At 31.9% G+C, this 22098-nt stretch overlaps 1 protein-coding gene across 1 annotated transcript; it reads left to right on the top strand.

Moving 5' to 3' along the window:
* Positions 1-2997: 2997 nt before the first annotated feature.
* LOC127708857 (cadherin-99C-like) lies at positions 2998-20303 on the top strand. The gene is made up of 13 exons (XM_052214024.1): positions 2998-3202; positions 3738-3818; positions 8013-8209; positions 9107-9190; positions 10564-10653; positions 12651-12755; positions 13735-13857; positions 14188-14349; positions 15684-15795; positions 16843-16967; positions 17346-17447; positions 18609-18797; positions 19152-20303. The coding sequence occupies exons 1-13, from the start codon at positions 3145-3147 to the stop codon at positions 19194-19196; spliced, it is 1473 nt and encodes a 490-aa protein (XP_052069984.1). The 5' UTR covers positions 2998-3144; the 3' UTR covers positions 19197-20303.
* The last annotated feature ends 1795 nt before the right edge of the window (positions 20304-22098 follow it).

Genomic DNA, 22098 nt, shown 5'->3' with positions numbered 1-22098 from the left:
CATCAATCAACTAACCAACAACTTTGACCCCACATCCGGTTTTTAAATACATATGCTGTCTTTTTTTTTCCTTGTTCAAATTAGTGGTCATCCTGTTGATACCCCTATTTATCTATTATGTATTACTTCTTGTTGGCTTTGTTGGTTTAGATGCGGGGCGATTCATATGCATATGATTCTTAAGCAATCTCCTCTCGGGTCACACTGCCGCAAACATCTTTATTGCTGAAAACTCAACATTTAAAATCTTCTTATGTTGTTTTTGTTATTACCACACCGGTATTATACATTGTATTCTTCTACTGTCTTGTTTGTATAAATGAATTATGATTGTATCTTTGTCATTGGCCCCTGAGGGACCTTAATTGGAATAAACGCATATTGTATTGTATTGTATTGTATTGTATCAACATGTGATACCTTTACGACATATGGTCTAGTTAATCAAAAGGAGCGGTTTGTACGCAAGTTTAACACCACCACATTATATGCATGTACCAAGTAATATAAAGTCTATATTGAACATGTGTTGTTTTATGTTTTTTGTACGTCTTTATTTTTTAACGAGACGTGTTTTTGTGGTTATGTGGTCTTTTGTGCGGTCAAATATTTCTGGTAATTCATGATATCATTTTTGTTAATTATCAGTAGTACAAACTTCAAACAAAGAAATAAACAACTAGACAATAACATAAAAGATGACCACATGCCAGATTCACCTCAGGTTAAAAATGTAATTAGATCTACGTGGACTGTAAACAACACAAAAACGTCTTGATGCATTTTACGTCAGTATGAACCATTAAAACGTAGCAAATACTTATTAGACACATGTAGTTCTTGAACATCAACAACAATGCACCATTCCCCAAATTCAATTATTATTACATTCTTGGAACTCAGGAAACTAATACCATTACCTGACACTTACTATTGTAAACAGTGATAATTTAAACAACTCAGGTATAATCACTCCAGCCCATTGATATGATTATTCTAAAGCAGTACTCCTTCTTTGCTATGATTGAATCCTTCTGCAACAATATTATGGTACATAGTGTTAATATGCTTCCAAAGCCATTAGACAATACGGTATAAATCATAAAATTTCAAGGAAATCTTTTCACTTGTTAAGAAAGAGTTGCCGATGGCATGGACTCTTGAAAAATAATTCCATGTATTTCTGTATGACGCATATGAAATCAACAGTGACAAACAAACTACACAATGCCATTAGATATTTGAAATGTTTTAATTTTCTTTAAAGTGGATGGAACCAAAGGTATCAACGAACAGCCAAGGATCTGTTCTTATACTGCATATATATTGTCCCACTTTTTCAACAGGGGTTAAAATACAAATATCATTGATATTGTCATATCTATAAATTAACTGTTAACAAAACTTTGAATTGTTTGAAAAACTAAGGATTTTCTACACCAGGAATAGATTACCTAAGCTGTATTTGGCCAAACCTTTCGGATTTTTTTGTCCTCAGTGCTCTTCAATTTCGTAATGTATTTGACCTTTTAACTTTTTATGATTCGAGAGTACAAAATTGTAAACCTGGTATCTTAGATGAGTTTTTACACATCACTTTTATTTCAGCATGCATAGATCTTTATAAATACGTATGACATGATTTTCGTGTGCATAACGAAACGGTTTATTCTGGCTATTCCTACATTTTGAATTTTATAGGTAAAATAGTAAAATTTTATGTTGGAGTTCCCAGAATTTTTATGTAAACAACCCATGGTATTATGTAGGATTATGTTGTAACAACACTAAACTAATGAATCAAGGTAAATCCAGGTAAATCTTGTGGAAATTATTATTAAAAAAAAGAATAGTTTCTATTACAATATTGTATTTAATAATTTTATAGCACATTTTTTGTAAATAATATTCGAAAGCAAAGTCAATATGAATTTATCGGCACAATGTTATTCACAAGCAATTGAAATTATTTTGGTGAAAACATTAATAATATATACAAGTAAATAATATCAATTGAAATATAAATATATTAAAATTGAAGTAATTATTTTTTGAAACAAAGCACTAAATTTTGAGTTACACTACATATTCATTGAATCAAAGCACCAAAAAGTACACTAAATTGACATTAAGGGCATACGATACAGTTTTTTTTTACGAAAATTTGCATACAAGCTATTTTTCACCTGGTCAATTCCAATATGTAATAAAAATATACCTTCATGTGCTTAGTTTAGAGATAAATGGGGTCGAAATTTTAGACATTTACCTATAGTTTCGGTTTCTTGGACATTTCTATCCTTTGGATATACATATTTAACTTTTTTGTTTCAAAAGATAAACACATGCAGATTTTTGTAAAAATATTTGGAATATCTGCGTTACAACTTTTGATATTATAATGAAATTAATAAATTCTTTGAAGCTAAAGTTGAAAGTGTTGGTTACTATTAAATGCTTTAACTACCTTTTCTTTTAAATAGTTTTTTTTTCACAGACTTTTAAATGCTTTTTCTACTTTTTCTTTTAAATAAGTTTATTTTCAAGAAATTTCATATTAGAAACACTTAATTATAACACTTGATACATGTTTTCAAACAAAAAAAAACTACATTTTTTACATAAATTTCAATTAAATAATTATTTTTTATTTAATTTCCACAGGTAAATTTACCTGTGACCCAATTAGACACTAATGACTAAAACAACATATTTTGCAATAACAACATCGATTGTTCTTTCCATAATCTCCCTTGTAGGAATAGCCAGAATAGTAAAATACAAAATGTAGGAATAGCCAGAAGACACCAACGAAACCTTCATCGGGCATTCTCGAAAGTTTCGATAGCCAAACATATAAAACTTTTGAGATCACACACACCAAAAGGTTGTATCGGTCATTAAATGTCACAATTTTATACGAATATTTACTTTACAAAGCTTCCTGGTTGAGTCTCTACAATAAAATTATTCTACAAAAAAAGTAAAGTTTGTTTAAACTTTTTATCCCGGATTTAGTAGAACGCACCCATAACGAAATAGGACTTCCTTGTTCTAAATTTGAAATACAAAAACAGAATTTAGTCATTTAAGAACTGACTTACTAGGACCCAAGACAACCGAATATAACTCTGACATTTAAAAATGTTACCGATTCTACTCAACTTCGTTGCAATAGTTTCCATTGTATTTGCACAGGAACGTAAGTCATTTGTGTTTTTATTTCATTTATCTTGCCTATGTATTTTTTTAACATGAACTTATATTCGTTATTCTTTGATTAAATTGATATTTTTTTGACATTTAGTATAGCAATTCTTACAAACAATTGAAACTCGTATCTTCATTTGCATTTCAATAATACATAGGCGGCGAAAAAAAAACTTTCAGAAAGGAGGAGTGTCAGTGAATAAGGAAGTAAAGGGACATTAATATGTTGTAGCTATCAGTTTGTTTTGACAGGCAAAAGATCATTCTGATGAAAAAAAACAAAACCAATTAAGAGGGTTTTGTGAGATTTTAAAGGCCTACATATATTGTATTTATTTATTTATTACTGGCTGTACTAAATTCTTGTCTGACAAAAACAAAGTTTTGACCCCTACCTTTGAGTTTGTGAGAAATTGCTTCTTTGTCTGATCCCCTTTGCACCGCGTTGTTTCATGGTATATGTTGCTGTCGGTATCAATTTAAAAACAGTCAATCGAAATATACAAGCGTATTCTTTTGATTTACAGCATGTAGTCCTATGGATCCTGGAGAATGGACACCAGTTCGTCCTGTATTATATTTGAATATTTATGAAGCCAATCAAGAAGGTACTGTATCTAATGAGTTTTGTGTTTACTAACTGTCCTTTAAAGGGGCATTATCTACGATTCAAACAAAACAAAATAAATATGATTTTGTTTTGTATTTCAAACATTTATAAAGGCGAAATATTGAAATAATATTTTGCTATTAACAGTAATAAGGAGATGTGGTATGACTGTCAATGAGACAACTATCCACAAAAGCTCAAATGAAGTGAGTGTCCGTAATTTTGGTTTAATTTTGTCAAAACAAGCTAAAAATATCGCTGATGTATTAAAAAGTAAATACTTCAACCTCATTCGAATCCGTATTCTTGAAACTTTAATTTTATCATTAGCTGGAAATGGGTTACGGATGTGGTAATAATGTTCAGTTATTAAAAAGAAAAGAATGTCAACATTGAAAAGTGAAATAAGGTAGCCACCAGGAAATACAATCATTGACTAGTTCGGCTTACAAAAAAATCATTCTTATACAAGTAAAATGATTATTTACATCAAACAGAAATAGAAAAATCTTTATTAATATGCACGTGCCTGTGTGTGTGTGTCAGTCTATTTATATTTATATCGGGTCATATGACCATCATGAGTATTAGAATATCATCTCGATTGTTAATTAGAAGAAATCGTCTAGTCTAATTTACGCATGAAATGCTGAGACATTATACGATTTAGTATGTTATAAATCAAATATGAGGATTTAGGTAAAATCGGTGATTATGAATTTGATAGCTAATGCCCCTTTTACATTAGCGTATGGAGGTTGACAAATGTACAATCGTTTTGCTACCACTGTGGTATATAGTTTAAACATATGTTATTTACTCAAAGTAAAATGAATTGGACACAAGTAAATCATACTTATCGGAAATCTATGGTGGCCGGATGCGGCCATTTCGCGTTTTCGCGTTTTCTCCTTTCACTTTCACGCGAAATTTGAGAAATCGGGAAATCGGGAAATCGAGAAATCGAGAAAAAGAGAAAAAGAGAAATCGGGAAATCGGGAAATCGAGAAATCGAGACATCGGAAAATCGGGAAATCGAGAAATCAAGAAAGCGAAAACGAGAAAACGCGAAAACGGGAAATAGTTTTCTCGATTTCGCGTTTTCGCTTTCTCGATTTCCCGATTTCTCGATTTCGCTTTCTCGATTTCTCTATTTCCCGATTTCTTGATTTCCCGATTTCCCGATTTCTCGATTTCCCGATTTCGCGTTTGCAAAGTGAAAGGAGAAAACGCGAAAACGCAAAAAGGCGAAATGGCCGCATCTGGCCACCATAGAAATCCGCTCCAAATAAAACTACATAACTGTACTATGATAACATGGACATGCAATACTGTATGCGTCATTTTAGAGCTAGTGAAAAGGGATGACAAAAATATTTTCTGCAAAATTGATAATGATGATGTGTGAATACACTATTTCGTTCTATATGATGATTATTCAAATACATGTTTAAATATATGTACGTTATGTTCATTCGAGAGGTTCGGATAACCTTCAGGATAACCAGATTAAATATAAGGTCAACCAGAAGCCATCTAAGATTATTTACCAGAATTTCTCTTTGATGTGTATACCAATATATCATATGATATTTCAATATAAATATGGTAATTCAGTGTTTTTAGCATCCTTTCTGTAGTTAACAATTATCTTTTTCCATTAACACACCTGGCCAATTTAGAAAAAAACATGGTCTGAATCATCCTTTGTGGGGTGCGGTTACTTCTAATTTGTGGTTTATTTCTGACGATCGACGATGGTTAAGATGACTAAACACAAATCAAATTCTTATCCATGATGGTGCTGAATAAAAATCCAAATTATCACAATCCATCGCGGAAGGAACTTAATGAGTTAAAAATTGAAAATTTGCGAAATAAACTTGTTATATGCTATTTCTTGAAAACCGTTAACAGTCTGGATTAATATTATGTTCAAATGACGATATAATGGTTATAAAAAAATATATTATTATCAGTTATGGACATAATGAAGTAATTTCCATTAGCAATGGGTCTTTTTACCAGACCCAGAGGAAAATTTTACGAATCAAAAACGATCGTCAGCTTAAACGCGTGTTTATCAAAGGACGCTATTGGAAATGCATGCTAATATATATGCAAAATGCATTTGGTGGTACATATCAATATTGAAACAACTTCAGTGAATAGAAAAATATTGTATATGGATGGTGATATATTGGGTTTTCAAGAAATTTTTGAAAATAGCGCCGATTTGAAATCCAAAATTACCGATACAGAAAAATGAAATTTAAGATAAAACCCTATATGAAATACACAACAGCGGCTTTAACCCCAGGGTATATACTATGATTAAACATTAACAAACTAGAGGTACTGAGTTCAAAGCTGACATAATGATACCCTCATTCATCCAGGTATGGAAAGGTCTACGATTTGCTAAGGACCCCCCCTCCCCCTTTTCCATTTTTTTTTTAAATGGATAAAACAAATAAAAAAAACCAAAAAACAGACTGCACAATGGCAGTACATGGTTAACATTCTGAAAAAGTTTCTGTAAATTCTAATTAGGGGGCTAAAAAGCATAAAGCGTGGCACTCTCAACACGGACCATCCCTGTTTCTACAAGACTAGACTTCTCTCACGTGGACAAAATCAAAAATGTGTTGAAACCGATAGAGAATTGATGATATTTTTCAACGATTTTACATTTAAGGATCCCATCAAAATGTTAGCTAGTACTATCCATTGAGAAGGTTTTGATAAAATAATTCAACTTTTTGTTAATTTTTGGACCGAAACACCAAAATAAACAGTATTTATCTGAAAGACAATGCATATCTTTTCTTCCGAACGAATTTTGCTTTTGGTTTAGAGTGTCCGTCTCATTAATTTTTGTTTTTGGCAAACATTTCAAAATGTGTCAATTCCATTCATTCAAACTGCAGTTTTAATCCATTGTAAGACATCCATAATTTGGTGACATGTTCAGGAATACTACATTAGATTTTATTACCCTACAGTGCATCCATGGAGCTGTGATACCTTGGAATTTATTTATAGTAAAGGTTTAAATATTAGAAGTCTGCCCTGGTGTGTATAAATTCAGGCGAAATAGGTCCTTTCTCTTTGAAATATGACCTACCAAATAGGGGTGCATCAAACCTAACGATTTGTAAGCCTTATGTCACAATGTGTGACATAGTAAAACAGTTAAAGATTTGATCCTCCCCGAGTAAAACGATATCCATCATAAAATATATTGTACATATGATTAATACTACCTGATTATGACCTTGCATTATTTATTCATACGACATAAAACCGGATTCACCTAACCTACCCGTTCATCATTGGATACTTGAAGGGGTGACATATCAATGATATATAAGACATTTAACCACAATGTATCCGTGACGATATCAGTCTAAGTAAACAGAAGGCCTATGAACTTTTTACCTTTTTATGTGTCCCTAACTTCAGGTCGAAATGTCTTTAAAAATGTCTAGATAGAAATTGCCGGTTTTATACAAATATTTAAAACAAGTAACAAACATATGTTTACAGCTGTACATGTCAGTATGACACATATTATCTCGGCCGGAAGATTGTTAGTCAACAATGCCCAAAACTGTTTCAATTAAGTGTATTTAGACAAGAATGTAGATTTTAATTTTAATTTGGATTATTTTTACTAGGTGCTTTGTACCATATTCACGACATGTGTCGGATAAATAGTTATGTAATATCTAATCAAACTTAGTATTGTGAGACTGACACTCGTTCAGAAATCCTAACGACATCTTTTCATAATATAAGAGTCCATCAGTAAATTTGTTAATATAAATTTCATAATACCAAACATTTCAAAATGTCACAAATATTTCACGCTCTATTGTGTCGATTTTCCTTTTAATTATCACAGCTAATCAATTATATTCAAATAATTTTAGAACTCGTCTTTTTATAGTTCACCATGAGGACAATGTCTGCATTAATTTCAATGTCAACCATTTATTCACGATCTTCCATATAGAGACGGCTTACTTGATTCTTTTCTTTTTATTAAACACGATAGCGTAAGAATTATGACATATATTGCTTTTTAATTAACTTGTTTTATTTGTTACTTTTATTGCGTTTTTTACATTTTATTTATTTTCTGTCAGCGTATATAAATATTTGATGGATATAAGCAATTTATTTTCAGAATTACTTCTATACCCTAACGATCCTATGTACCAGTCTCAAGTACGAATAAATGGCGTTCTAGATGTAAATTCACCTAATGGAATTGTCTTGGAGCCACAGACAGACTATCTGATAATTAATCCAGCAGAAAAATTCAAATTCGAAAGTGTGTCAGGGCATAGTATTATCCGTCTAGTTCAACCCTTAGACAGAGATGTAAGTTGTCCATGACTTAAATATAAAACATTGTTAATCGTTCTTGAAAAAACAAAAGGAGATACCAAGGAGACAATATGACCACCAGAGTTTCAGAAATATCATATACGATTTGAAGTTCCCTATAATTGCGTAGCAATATTACACATTAAGCACAGTTCTATGATTTTTGTTATTTTGATTTGATTTATTTAGAACGAGAGTCAAAAGATACATAAGAGACATTCAAACTCACAAGTCGAAAATAAACTGACAACGCCATGGCTAAAAAAGAAAAAAAAGACCGAAAGACAAACAACAGCACAAAAAACAACAACATAGAAAACTAAAGACTGAGCAAGACGAACCAAACCAAAAACCGAGGGTGATCTCAAGTGCTCCGGAAGGGTAACCAAATCCTGCTCCACATGTAGCAAATGCACATTTATACCCAAAAGAGGGTTTATGACATACAATAATGAACAAGAATTCAATCAATACAAATAGCATGAAAAAAACTAAATTTTAGTTACATACAAGTGTAGTGAATTATACAATTATTATTAATTAAGCTGATGCTGGGACGTTCTATACTTTTCCCAGGCTGATGCAATCATAGTTGAATACAGTGACGCTGAGTGCTGACCAGTAATTTTTTCCCTTTTCTTTCGTCCTATATAGTGTTTCCGTTCGTTTGACGTTATTCACTTCGACGAGCTAAGTACTACTGTAAACATTTAAATGGTCAAGACGATCTTTTAAATGAATTAACAATCCACAATAACATCCAGATATAACCGGTAATATACATGTACGTTAAATACTCCATTTAAATTCAATTTAAATGTTTCGCTTTTTTCTTTCAGGGACAAAGACCGTTTTTAGTTCAACTGATATTTATCACATTTTTTTATTCAGGGTCCAACGGAAAGTGTAGATGATGATATCAGTGTTATCACATTCACCTTGAAGTGCTCCCCAGCCAACAACCTCTCAGTAGAAGTAAGATAATATTGTCATAAAGTATGATATCACAAACTTTTTTTACAGTAAATGTAAACAAAATGGAAAGCTCAGGGAAAGGCCATTGTCTTCTATAGGTGAAAGATAAATCATTTCATAATGCTTGTCCATTTAGGTTTTTTTTTAATTTCTTATACAACTGGAATCTATTTAAAAAAAGCACGTACCCAATATATAAAAGACCCGATACAGATCGACAAATTTTATTGTTTGATTCCAGACTTAAGAGAATAGGATTTGTATATCAGGCACCATTAGTGATATTATATTAGAAAAGAAAGGATTTGGTGTAATTATATCAAGATCTTGTTTTATATCTTTCCGTGGCAGAAAGTCAAAAAACAAAAACAAAATACCATTCTGATCCTTGATTTGATAATATCCAAACCCATTGTGTCTTTTCAAAGAACATTCAAATGTACCACATTAGACACTCGTGACAATAAAGACATACATATGCTCTCTATAACACAAGGCTTTTGAAGTCAATTGACTTAGTTATTTGTAAATTTTACTAAATATAACAGGTTATATTTGAAAGTGAATGAACAGTGGTCGTGAGATGTACATAAAAACCCTATTACGCAGTTAAGATGTGGGATATACCATACAATATGCCAAGCTGTAAATATTCCAAAGTTGTGAATAAATGAAACAAAACCAATCAAAGATCTTGAATCTACACCAACTCCTCAAAATAACGAAAAACACTAAGATACTAGTATGACATCCGACAACTATTGAAGTAGTTCCTGACTTGGGACAAGCACATGCATATGTGGCAGGGTAGAATAATTTTTTGAAGATCTCAAGTCTCCCGCTTATTTAATCTCGATCTGTAAATAACCAAAACGTACATAAAACATACATTTTTCGTTTGAATTGTTTTCCTTGTTGTCATGTCGGGGCCTAGCTTTTATAGCATATCATACGGTATGAGTTTTGCTCATTGTTAACGTCGTACGGTGACCTATAGTTGCTTAAATGTACTTTATTTGGCCCTTGGCAGAGAGTTGTCTCATTGGCAATCATACCACATCTTATGTTTTTGCAATAAAAAATAAAAACCAATACGAAAATTGACACTGAACTATAAAATAACGATATAACAGCTATGGCATGTTTGATAATTTGCATTTAAGGAATAAAGTGTAGGAAGTTTGCATTAACCGACTAGACCTATGTTCTATACTTCTGAAAATAAACATTAATGTATTATATTTTGCCTTTTATCATATGTCTGGACACTCAGTTCATGTAAGAAAAATCAACACATTAACTTATCCACAAGACAGGCTGTAATTTGCATGCCAAAAAACCTTCTATAATTCTTAATTCTTATTATTGAACAGATCTTTTATGATGTCAGTATCATGATCATGGACAAGAACGACAACCCACCTATGTTTTATAATGCGCCATATGAAACTACTATTAATGAGGTAAGAAACAGTTGGAAGATATGATTATTTCATTGTCATATCACGAATTATTAAAAAAAATAATTATTTATACATCTTTAGCTTTTGGATTTGAATGAAGGAAATCCAGTTCGAATATGCAAGCTATTCAGTTGGATCAACTTTTGATTTCTTTAGATTGCTGATATGCTTTTATTGAAAGAATCCTTTTAAGGAATTTTAAAAACCTAAACCAAAATCAAATGTTTTCGTGACATATTGAGGAGACAGTAGTTTACCGATGTTGAAATCTTGTAAATAGATTAGGAAGAACCCTAGAAAAACTGAGTGAGTCGCATGAACTCCGAGCATCACCCACCCTGTGAATTCACACTCAGTCAATGTCATAATTGGGAAAAAGAACACTTTCGGTACTTTACAGATCAGACTACTTTACTGGTATCTAAAGATCTAAGACCGCGAAAACATGTCGCTAGTGAATCGTATCGGTCAACAAGTTGGTGATGATGACCGTTAAACTTGTGCAGTGTCGATTTCAGTCGTTCTTTCTCATAACTCTGTTGGAGCAAGTTTTGTGTAAGAAGCACAACCCTGTTAACAAAGTCCGTTCCTGATCAGAACATGATCGTTATTTGGTTTATCGAGAGAATGGCTGAAGCCGAATAACAATGAAATTTCCCAATGAAAGACTAAAAGTCTCATAAATGGGTAATAGTCAAATGAATGTTTTAACCAAGAGAACAGTTCGGCACACTAAGTTTGTATTTGGTCAAACTGGTTTTACCTAAATACAAATGATTAAAACTCAATTATTCAGTGAGAGGACATCATGTATTTATAACTAGCATGTACAGGATACCGCTAATTCCTTTCATTCTTTTTGACAAACCCCAATATTATATTTGCCTCACACAGATAGAAGAACAAGTCGTCGAGAAGAGAAAAATAGTTAATTTCCAATAGGAATGCGGACTATTTTGCTGAGAAGAAAAAACACGTTCAACAAACGCAAAAAATATTTTTAAATCAAAACTTCAAGCAGCGTCAGAGAACTGTTTGAGGCAGAGTGGTTTTTACGATAATCATAATTATCGCTATTTTACGAATTTTTCCTTTGATCTTGCTGACTGATAATTTCCGTTCTCAGCGGAGTCGAGTGATTTGAAAATTATCGCTAGAAACTAAAGGAACTCGCGCCGTTGTCAAGGAAATTAACAACGTCTTCATAGGTAAAATGGCGATAAACAGATTATCATTGTTCATCTCAACTCGATTGCTTTTCTCACTTTCGCCGTACCGGCTCAAGCAAGAAAATCAATCTCGTTGAGATAACCAACGATAATCTATAAGTATAAGTATGATTTTTCAAGTTGTATCTACGTCGGTAATTTTTAAGATTTAAAGCTGGATTATTGTTTTTAAAATTATAATGAGGAATGAATCGATGCTTCAGTAAAGGAATGAAAATTTAGAAATGTTTATATAATATTACACGAAATGATTGTTTTCACTCTAAATGATCTTCGGAATTTTTAAGTATCCAACAACTGATCAAAACTTCCGGGGTTCCCCCTGGAGTCTAAAGTAGATAGTAACTCTGAAACACTGTTTTGATTGCGAAAAATAATGTTAGTAATTGGAATGCGATTTCGTGGAGCATTTTGCAGACGAAACACAATAGTGTTATTTGTAAGGATATATATGTAACTGACTGGAATGTAAAGCAGGATTAAGTTCTTCACTTCTGGTTGAAATTCCAAAAGAATCATAAAACAGATATCCAGGATCTTCTCTTTAATCAGTGTCTTTGGAGAATACTAGTATGGTAAGTTTTCAAGTGAACTGTGAATTCCAAATTCCGTTGTCAAGCAGTTTATAAAATGTGATTTAAACGAAAAAAAACGGTGTTTCTTGGATTTTTGTCGCAGGAGCATCAACATATTTGTCATTTGTTATATGATTAAAAAATATATATATTAATATTACTTTTTTTCAACTTGAACCTTTTTTTTAAACAGCTTACACCAGTTGGTACACAGTTATTAACAGTTACTGCCGTTGATAAAGATTCGAATTTGGATGGTAACATTACATTCAGTATTATAAAGAATTCAGGCATTGTGGTAAGTCTCAATAGTAGAATATTGAAAAACACTATTTGGCTGAAAGTAACTGGCAATTTGAATCCAATACTATCTCGTTGTGCCTTCAACTTTTTAAAAATGACTGAAAGAGGATAAATTCAGAATTATGATCCCAGAAAGATTAGATATTTTTCAATTCAGTCTAAACAAGAAAGAAATAAAATAATTATACTAACAACTTACTCTTATACTATCGTTGACTTTATTACTCATTTGTGGTGTGCATAAATTTAACATTATATATTTAATAAGAATAGATTTGATACATTATCTCCTTTTTTTTTAATTTTCAGTTTCGAGTTTTAAAAATCACCATTTCCCTATAAAATATCCATTCTGTCAATTTCGATGAATTCTAGCACCAGTTGACATTTCACTGTATTAGATGAAGCAGATTCTTCAGAAAAATGACAGAAATAATTATCGTTTTGTTCAAGTACCCATTTTCTTTAGCGTTAAATCAACACGTTTGTTTTTCAAGTCATTTTTTTAAAATAAGACCGTCATGTTTGCACCTTGTGATTGCTATTTTGAGTTATTCATTTTTAGTTACAAACATTTCAAAAAAAAAATTGGTAACAGAATCAGACGTTACTTGGCTCATTTTTATGCAAGATTTCATTTTAGGGACACAGCTGAATTTCAGAGATCAGTATTTTTCAAGGCATTGATTTCTCTTTAAACGTCAATGTCGTAAACTTTTTAATGAGTTGTTACGGGTTGTCAATAATTAGAGAGAAACAAAACTTTCTCAATGCCATTCTGAAGTCCATTGCTGCTGTCAAATATGTCCAGGCAAGAACTTTAAAAAAACTATTGCTATGGTAAATATTAATTGGTGGTCTTTATATTTTTATGGAGCATATTTGACAGAAAGATGGTCGAATTAGGCACAAATAGATTAAATGAGTTTTCATTTCCATAAAATGATAAAAATCATTTATATTTTTTTTAACAGAATGATGGAAGCGATTTATTTGATATTGACGCACTTCAAGGCATCCTCACAGTAAGAGGCAATCTAGATTATGAAAGTTTAGGGGATGGACACAAGTATTATGTTATTCGTGTTGTTGTTATGGTAAGTATCGAGGCAAATATTTTTCTCGACATTTTGAACTGCAGTTTATTTTCAAATAGTTAAGATTAATATTAAATCTTAAATAAAAATATATGAAAGATGAAACAATTATTTCATTTTTTAATTTCTTTGCTGGTTATTTTTTCCCCGTTTATTTACATTTTGAAACTTAATTCATTACCAAAGCAGTATTGAACAAAATCACTGTAATTTAACGAAACGCTTGACTCTTCTGTTGTTATTCATTTATTATCTGTAATAATAATAACATTTCCTAATTTCTTTACTGTCTTTTACAAATATAATGGCATTTGAAATCATGTACTACAGGACGGCGGACCAAATACAATGCGATCAGCATATACTGATATAAAAATACATGTTACTGATGGAAACGACAATGGACCCTCTTACATGTATACTGGTTGTCTGCAGCATAAAATGTCCTGTGTATTGCCAAAATATACAATAGATGTACCTGCAATACTTTTGGTAAGGATTTATTGAAGACATATTCAATAGAGAAATTAATTTAGAAAAGCTATTCTCTTTCTTAAAACCGATTATAACTAGTTAAGAAGACAAGTCATTATTTGCCATAAGCCTCAATAATTAGTCTGCTCAAGTATGAAATAGAACATGCATTTAATTTGAAGTATCTTTGAAAAAAAGAGAGGCGAAAGATACCAAAGAGACTTTCAAGCTCATAAGTCGAAAATAAACTGACAATGCCACGGTTAAAAAAGAAAACGACCAACAGACAAACAACAGTACATAAAACACAACATAGAAAACTAAAGACCGAGGAACACGAACCCCATCAAAAACTGGGGTGATCTCAGGTTCTCCGGCAGGGTAAGGAGATCCTGCTCCATAAGTGTATGTACTCTAAAAGATCTTTGGATTTTTTTAGTATCCACATCTGATTCACTGAACCACGTCTCTGCTTTATGAAAATGAGTTGCAAAAGATACCGAAGGGACAATCATACGTTTATTGTATTTCCATTTAAAAACAGCCATGCATTATCTATGTGCGTGTGTCTTGATGCTTTTAATACGTTCATACTTTTTGATGACTATCTGTGTTATTGGCGAGGACAGTGAAGAGACTATATCAAACGAGAGAGTTTTTTTTCGATTTTCGAATATCTGATAATTTTGTCAAATGAAGAGATCTGGTATCGGTTCCTTCTTCTTTGATGGATAACTTATAAGGCTTAAACTGTAGAATTCCGTCAGCAGTCTGATCAATATATGTCGACTACATAGACTACAATGATCTGTACAATCAGCCAATTATCTGCAAATACAGACTGACGTCGACAACATAGGCTGCAAGCAACGATTTGTACAGGCGGATGTTATAAATGTATCTATATAAGCTTAAGTGATCTTTATAGCCAAACGTTGACCTGAAAGACTGCAATAAACTGTAAAGGTGGACGTCAACCAATTACATATACAGACAAAAACTTCAGTGGACTTTACAGACTGACGTCAACCAGAAAGACTGCAATTATTTGTACAGGCGGATGTCAAACAATTACTTATACAGAAAAATCTGCATTGGTATTTACAAGATGACGTCGACCTGAAAGTCTGAAATGATCTATACATGTGAATGTTACTACCTATCCAGACAGATACTTCATTATTCTTTACAGGCTTATACGTCGGCCAGAAATACTGCAATGATTTGTATAGGCGGATATCAGCCAATAATCTATATAGACAAAAACTTCATATTGTATAAAAGTATATCAAGCTTTGATTTTATATGTTCTTCGATTATTATTTCAAAAAAATGCTAAAATACATTTTTAGAATCAAGAGCTACAATTTCATGGCTTTCCTGACGTAACTGGAAACGCAATTAAGATTTTGGCCGAAGATATGGACGGAGTTCCAAGTGACGTAGCATTTTCTGTGGCGACAAGTAAGTTAAATATCACATTTCTTGTATACTAATGAAAGCGCTTACAATCGGTTAATTGAAAATTGAAATCATGCTTTTCGAATTAAGGTCATCGTGCGTAATTAAATAAGGTATGAATAAATGCAAAGGGATGGTTTTGTTTGGTTGTTTTTCTTTTTAATTAACTTCAAAATTAAGAAACTGATCCCTAAACAGATATTATGTTTGTATTTGCCGAACTAATAGCTGTCACATAACACTCAACTAAATTAGGAATGGCACTTTGTCACATAACAACTAGCCAAAACATTAGGCGATACTTTTCTAGAGCAAAATCAAAGTCAACGCTGTCCATCAAACAATAAAAGTGACACTTTCCAAAAGAGCATCCTGCAAAATAGGAAGAAAACCTATCCAAATTACCAATTATATCTCTAAAATACCACCAGTTAAACAAAGAGTTATACTTGAAATATTATGTATTTTTTTCACCGCTAGTGGACGTTCGTTCTTTAATTAAAAAGATATCAATCTTGCTTTACGGTAAAGCAAAGATGTAATTTCTACTGATGTAAAATGTAAAAACTGACGACAAACAATCTTTATTTTCTTCCGTTTTCTTGAGTAAGTATAGTTTGCATGAATCATCATAAATACCAAAATAATTGAAGAGCTATATGACCAAACCGTACCTTAAAGAATAGCCAAACTTAGTTGTAACCATCGTTTATAAATAGATTCTACATTTTTCAACGGAGGATTTAAGAAAAAGTATTTTAAAAATCATATGTGTACCAAAGCACTGACTATTGAGCTGATGATACCAAGAGGGCTAAAAGCCCACAAGCAGTGGTATCGATCCAGTGCTATTTAATGAACATAACACTTCATAAATTTGGTTCGTCCGAAGCGAAATTGCATTGATTCCATCCCCAAATAGCAGCAGGCCATTTCCTGATTGACATGAACTAATAAAAGCTGATCACTTTGAGGTTGTCGTATAGGACAAAACAATAACTGCATTTTATTTCACATTTTTTAACTTTTGTGTCAATATTTCTTATTTAGCTTATCCATCCGGATATGATAGCTATTTTTCCGTGGAGACGAAGAAAATGGGAAACTATTTCCAAGCTATTGTTAAACAGGTCAAAAGTGTTGAACTTCCTCGAGAATTTGTGATATTGCTGAAGGTGAGATTTTCAGAATACTTTGAAATACTTATTTTGGACTGTTAAAGTAACATTTTATTTCTACTGTGTGTAAAAAGTTTAGACGTTTGGCATTAGGTTTACTTTATCTATATATGCTGTATATAAAAATGAATGATATATACTTATACATTATTTCGTGTTGTTCAATTTATTTATCGTAAAATGAACAATAAATGGATTTTTTTTTCAAGATAAACTAAAAGAATTGGCGGAATACTTTTCAAATTTTAAAAATCATATTATCCCCCTTCCCTGTTAAATTATATCCATACTCGCAATTTGCCCTGAAGAAACAAGAAAAGGTCACTAATTTGTTTTAGCTTTTTCTTTCACCTGATTTTTTTTTTCGTTGAAAAGGCAGAAGAACTTTCTCCTGACAAAAAGTTTGCAGTAGCAGAGATATCCTTCGTCACACGTATGACAGAAAATAATCAACAAACTACAGCTTCGCCTCATATGGTAATTCATAACCTATAACATAAACCTGGTATCGTTTTTTTACTTCCGTTTAAAGGACGTATTATGGTATACCGTTGTCCGTCCGTCCGTCCGTCGTCAACATGTCAGACAATAACTCAAAAACGCTTTCACCAATTTTCATGAAACTTTGGTGAATTGTTAATATCTATTTACGTAAGCTCCCTTTCGATTTTTATAAATTTATATTTTACGTTTCCGAGTTATGGGATTTTATTCATAAAAAGTGGTGATTTTCCAGTTTTATGACTATAACTCAAAAATGTTATGAACAATTTTCATGAAAAATTGTTTATATATATTGACATAAGTACCCTTTCGATTTAAAAAAAAAATGATTTTACGTTTTGGAGTATTGGGACTTTATTCCTTAAAAAAGGGGGGATTTTTCAGTATTTCGGACAATAACTCAAAAACGCTTTTAGCAGTTATCATGAAACTATGGTGACTTGTTTATATATATTGAAATAAGCTCCCTTTTGTTTTTATAAATTTCTGATATGACATTGCGGAGTTATGGAACTTTATTAGTTGAAAAATTGTCTAAAACTGTCCAGTCAGTGGCGACGGGCGTATCATGCGCTCATGGCACAGCTTTTTATTTCAACATTGTCAGAGGGGATAATAGTTTTGTCACATTTTAAAGAATTGAAGTTCGATGACATTTCCTGGTATAGCATATTAGAAATTAGTTTATTGGACAATACAGAGGGGTTAACAAAATAAAAGTAAAATTATATATCGTCTTATATGCCATTGTACTTTTATTTTCCTTCCCAAAAGCCTATTTCAAGGTTGTAATTTACCAGTATATGTTTTAAAGGACGAGTTGTTCAATGGTTATGACAATTTCCCCAAAAGCTTACCTAAATTGAATAAAAGATAATCTGCAATTGCCGTGATGAAACATTACTATAATGTAGGCCTTTTATCTGAAGTTAGATTTTTTATGGTGTTAGTTAAAACAGCATTTATTATTGAAAATTATAACAATATAATAGTACCATTTTACATAGTAGACAAATATGGGATTCGGAAACAAGCTTGGAAAAAAACTTTTATAAATCCGTCCCCCATTGTTGATAGAATTACTGCTGTTTTTTGTTGTCTTATTCATATATCGGTTTACATTATTTAATTTAGAGTACTGCTGCACAAACTGGAGAAAAAACAACAGACAGCCAGAAAAATGAGGAGTTTTCCCAGACGACTGTTGCACTTATCGTCGTCATTGCAGTGACCTTGACATTAGTCTTGTGTTTAGCTGTAGCATTGGCTTGTTTTATATCTAGAAGACGTCAGTACTCATCAGACAAAGTACCACTTTCATCGGTAATATATATACATCAAATTATTATACATCCCGACAAATTATTGCTTGTCCAAAACTAACCCAATTTTTAAGAAAGTCGGCTAAGTCAAAATCATGAAAGAAATAATGAGAGGAGTATTTCAAATTAAGTTATTATAACACATTTTTTATGATATTGTAATGTCTTAAAAATTATAGTTGTAATCATTTTGGAAAAGAGTTGAAAAGATGAAAAACAGTTAATTGTAAATTACGGATAACAAGAAAAGCAAATGGGTAGTGTTTTTTTTTTAATTTAGTCATTGTTTTATATGTTGTGACATATTAATGATGAGAAATTATTAAATTCAAATATTTTCATTTCTCGATGACAGGTAAATGGTGGCCATGAGAACAGAGGATACTCAGCACAACTATGAAATACTCCTTCATGAAAGTTTAAGAGAATATATCAAACTGAATTTTACTTATGACATTGATTTTTTTATTAGAGAAGCGACTGTATCGAAAATCATAAATATCTTTTGTAGAAATAAAATTATATATTATGATGGAAACGTATATGTTTCATATAAAAAAAATCTTTAAAACAGAAAATATTGAAAAATGTTCATGCAAAATATTTGAAATGATTGGGGTTTTTTTAACAAAGAAGATGTGAACATATGCAATAACCTGTCAATTTTGCTATGCGTTGTTTATGTATGTATGCATCCTATAGTTCGTAGAACCTTTGTAAAAATGTTTGACAGCATACCACTTGTAAATGAAATGACCATTTAGCTATTGGAATATTGACGACTTTCGGATTTGGTTACTTAAGTCAATATTGTAAAAGAGCTATAAAAAGAATAGGAAATAAAAAAATCGAAAACTTATAAATGATACAACCCGACTATGGCTATTTATCTATCGGAATATTGACGACTTTCATATTTGGTTACTCAGTCAATGATGTTAACTCCGTATCTACTTTCAAATATTATTTGGTCTCTTGTAATTTGGTTATATATATATATATATTGTAAAAGAGCTAGAAAATGAGAAGGAAATAGAAAATCTAAAACTCGTAGATGATACAACCCGACACCCGCCTCATTACCCAATGGTCAAAATTGGTAAAGGGTCAAATTGTGCAAGAGAGCGGTCTATACAGTCATTTGTGAAACACCTATACTGAATTTGCAAAGGATTTTTTTGTGCATTTCCTCATTAAAACTGTATATATGTAAACTAAGTTTGCTTAACAAACTGTCATTTATATTGTAATAATTGTCGTCAAATATCATGCTATCAATTATTTATAATTTAGCAGTTTATGACAGTTGGTGTAACTATTACATACGTTCCATTATAATTCAGCTATTATTATTACCAAGTCTTTCACAGTTTGACAATGTTACTCGTCTCAAATTACATATTTTGTACTTATATATACACTAAGCATTTTTAAATAATGATATAAAGACTACTTTTTGCAATATCATTGTTAGTTTTTTTTAACATTAAAATAGAAGTATGCAGGTGCTTTGCGTTCTTATTCAAATATTCTAAACAATTCATATACATTGTGTGGCAAATAGTGTCACATTTTAACAAAAATGAATATGCACTTTAAAGTTCGTAAAAATCTTAAAACTTCCATTCTGTAACTCTTTTCGATTATAGAGTTAAAAAGGATTAGATTTTTTATAAGCAGCACGATATATGATGGTAATAAAAAAGCATCTGCTAGAAATCCCCTTTATTTGTGAAGCAGTTACATTTTATCAATAATTTTGTAACAATCATGATTGTTTGCCATTCAATATGGCCAACGTCAGATGTTTCTGGTATAATGTCAAGAAATTGAAAAAAAAAACTTCAAGTCAAATTCAGCCAGCCTTAATATGAATGATCTCTACTGAGATGTTGGATGGAAATGCTCCATGCATATTGATTCAGTTATCTATCTGCTGTTCTTGGATGCTGTTCCGGTAGAGGATCACTCTATCTAGAACTTCCTCCATTATTTCTTCCAGAGAATTAGCTAAAACATTATGAAAACTACAACGATTCTAAATTCTTTAAAATTTGAAATGAAATAAAAGCAGATCATGATTTAGACATTTTTTATTCAAATGACTAAACAAATACACCGTCTCACTTTCCCCCAAAAGTATACGAATAATGTCGTACTTGACTCGCCCAATGATAATATGTGGTAAAACAAAAGAACGGACAAATAAATAGAATATTAAAATTCCAAATATCTTTGAAATGAATAAGATGTTTTTAAAAATACAATTCAACTGAGAAAACTAATGGCCTAATTTGTTACAAAACAATTTACGAAAAACAAATATGACAGACATGAACCAACGACAACCACTGAACTACAGGCTCCTGACTTGGGACAGGCACATAATAAATGTGGTGGGGTTAAACCTGTTTGAAGGCGCCAACCCTCCCCTAACCGTTGGTCTTCTTCCGACGTCAGTAAAACCCTTGCCAAAGTAGGACGTCTGTTTAGCTGTGCGGGATGTATAATTTTGCAGCAACATCCAATCAAATTTAGAAAGTCAAATCCTCGTGTAGATAAAGTGTCTCTTCACGATTCGGAACTCTTGCAACAACTCTTTTAGTGGTCCGGTTTTAAGGCAAAATTGCTGTCCCAATCCAAAAAAATTGAAAACAACGCGTTTAATAACTTCATGCGTCCGAAGCGCTTTTCTGGATTTACCTTCATCAGGAACGCTCAAAGCCAAACATTTGAAATCCGAGGGATGTATAAGTACCGAAACAGTTGAAGAGCTATATGACAAAAACACCTAAAACAAATAGCCAAATTCATCTAAGGTCAACATTGCCTGAGGGAGTTGAAACCTTAGTTTCTTTATAATTTCAAAATTTATAAACAGACAATTTTAGAAAGGTTTGTTATAAATCATGTCGATACCGAAGTACTGACTACTGAGCTGATGATACCCTCGGGGACTGATAGTCCACCAGCAGAGGTATCGACTCAGTGCTGTAAAAAATTGAAAACAACACGTTTAATAATTTCATGCGTCCGAAGCGCTTTTCTGGATTTACCTTCATCAGGAACGCTCAAAGCCAAACATTTGAAATCCGAGGGATGTATAAGTACCGAAACAGTTGAAGAGCTATATGACAAAAATACCTAAAACAAATAGCCAAATTCATCTAAGGTCAACTTTGCCTGAGGGAGTTGAAATCAACATGCGCTCATTTCCCATTGGCAGTCTAAATGTCCCGCCTTTCATCCCAATCGACCCCTACCTTGCAAAACCTACCTATTGTACTTATTAATAAGTTGTT

Source organism: Mytilus californianus, unplaced genomic scaffold (genome assembly GCF_021869535.1).
Source record: "Mytilus californianus isolate M0D057914Y unplaced genomic scaffold, xbMytCali1.0.p SCAF_7, whole genome shotgun sequence".
Lineage (NCBI taxonomy): Eukaryota > Metazoa > Mollusca > Bivalvia > Mytilida > Mytilidae > Mytilus > Mytilus californianus.
Note: the sequence above shows the minus strand (reverse complement) of the source record. Positions and strands in the feature narration are given on the sequence as shown.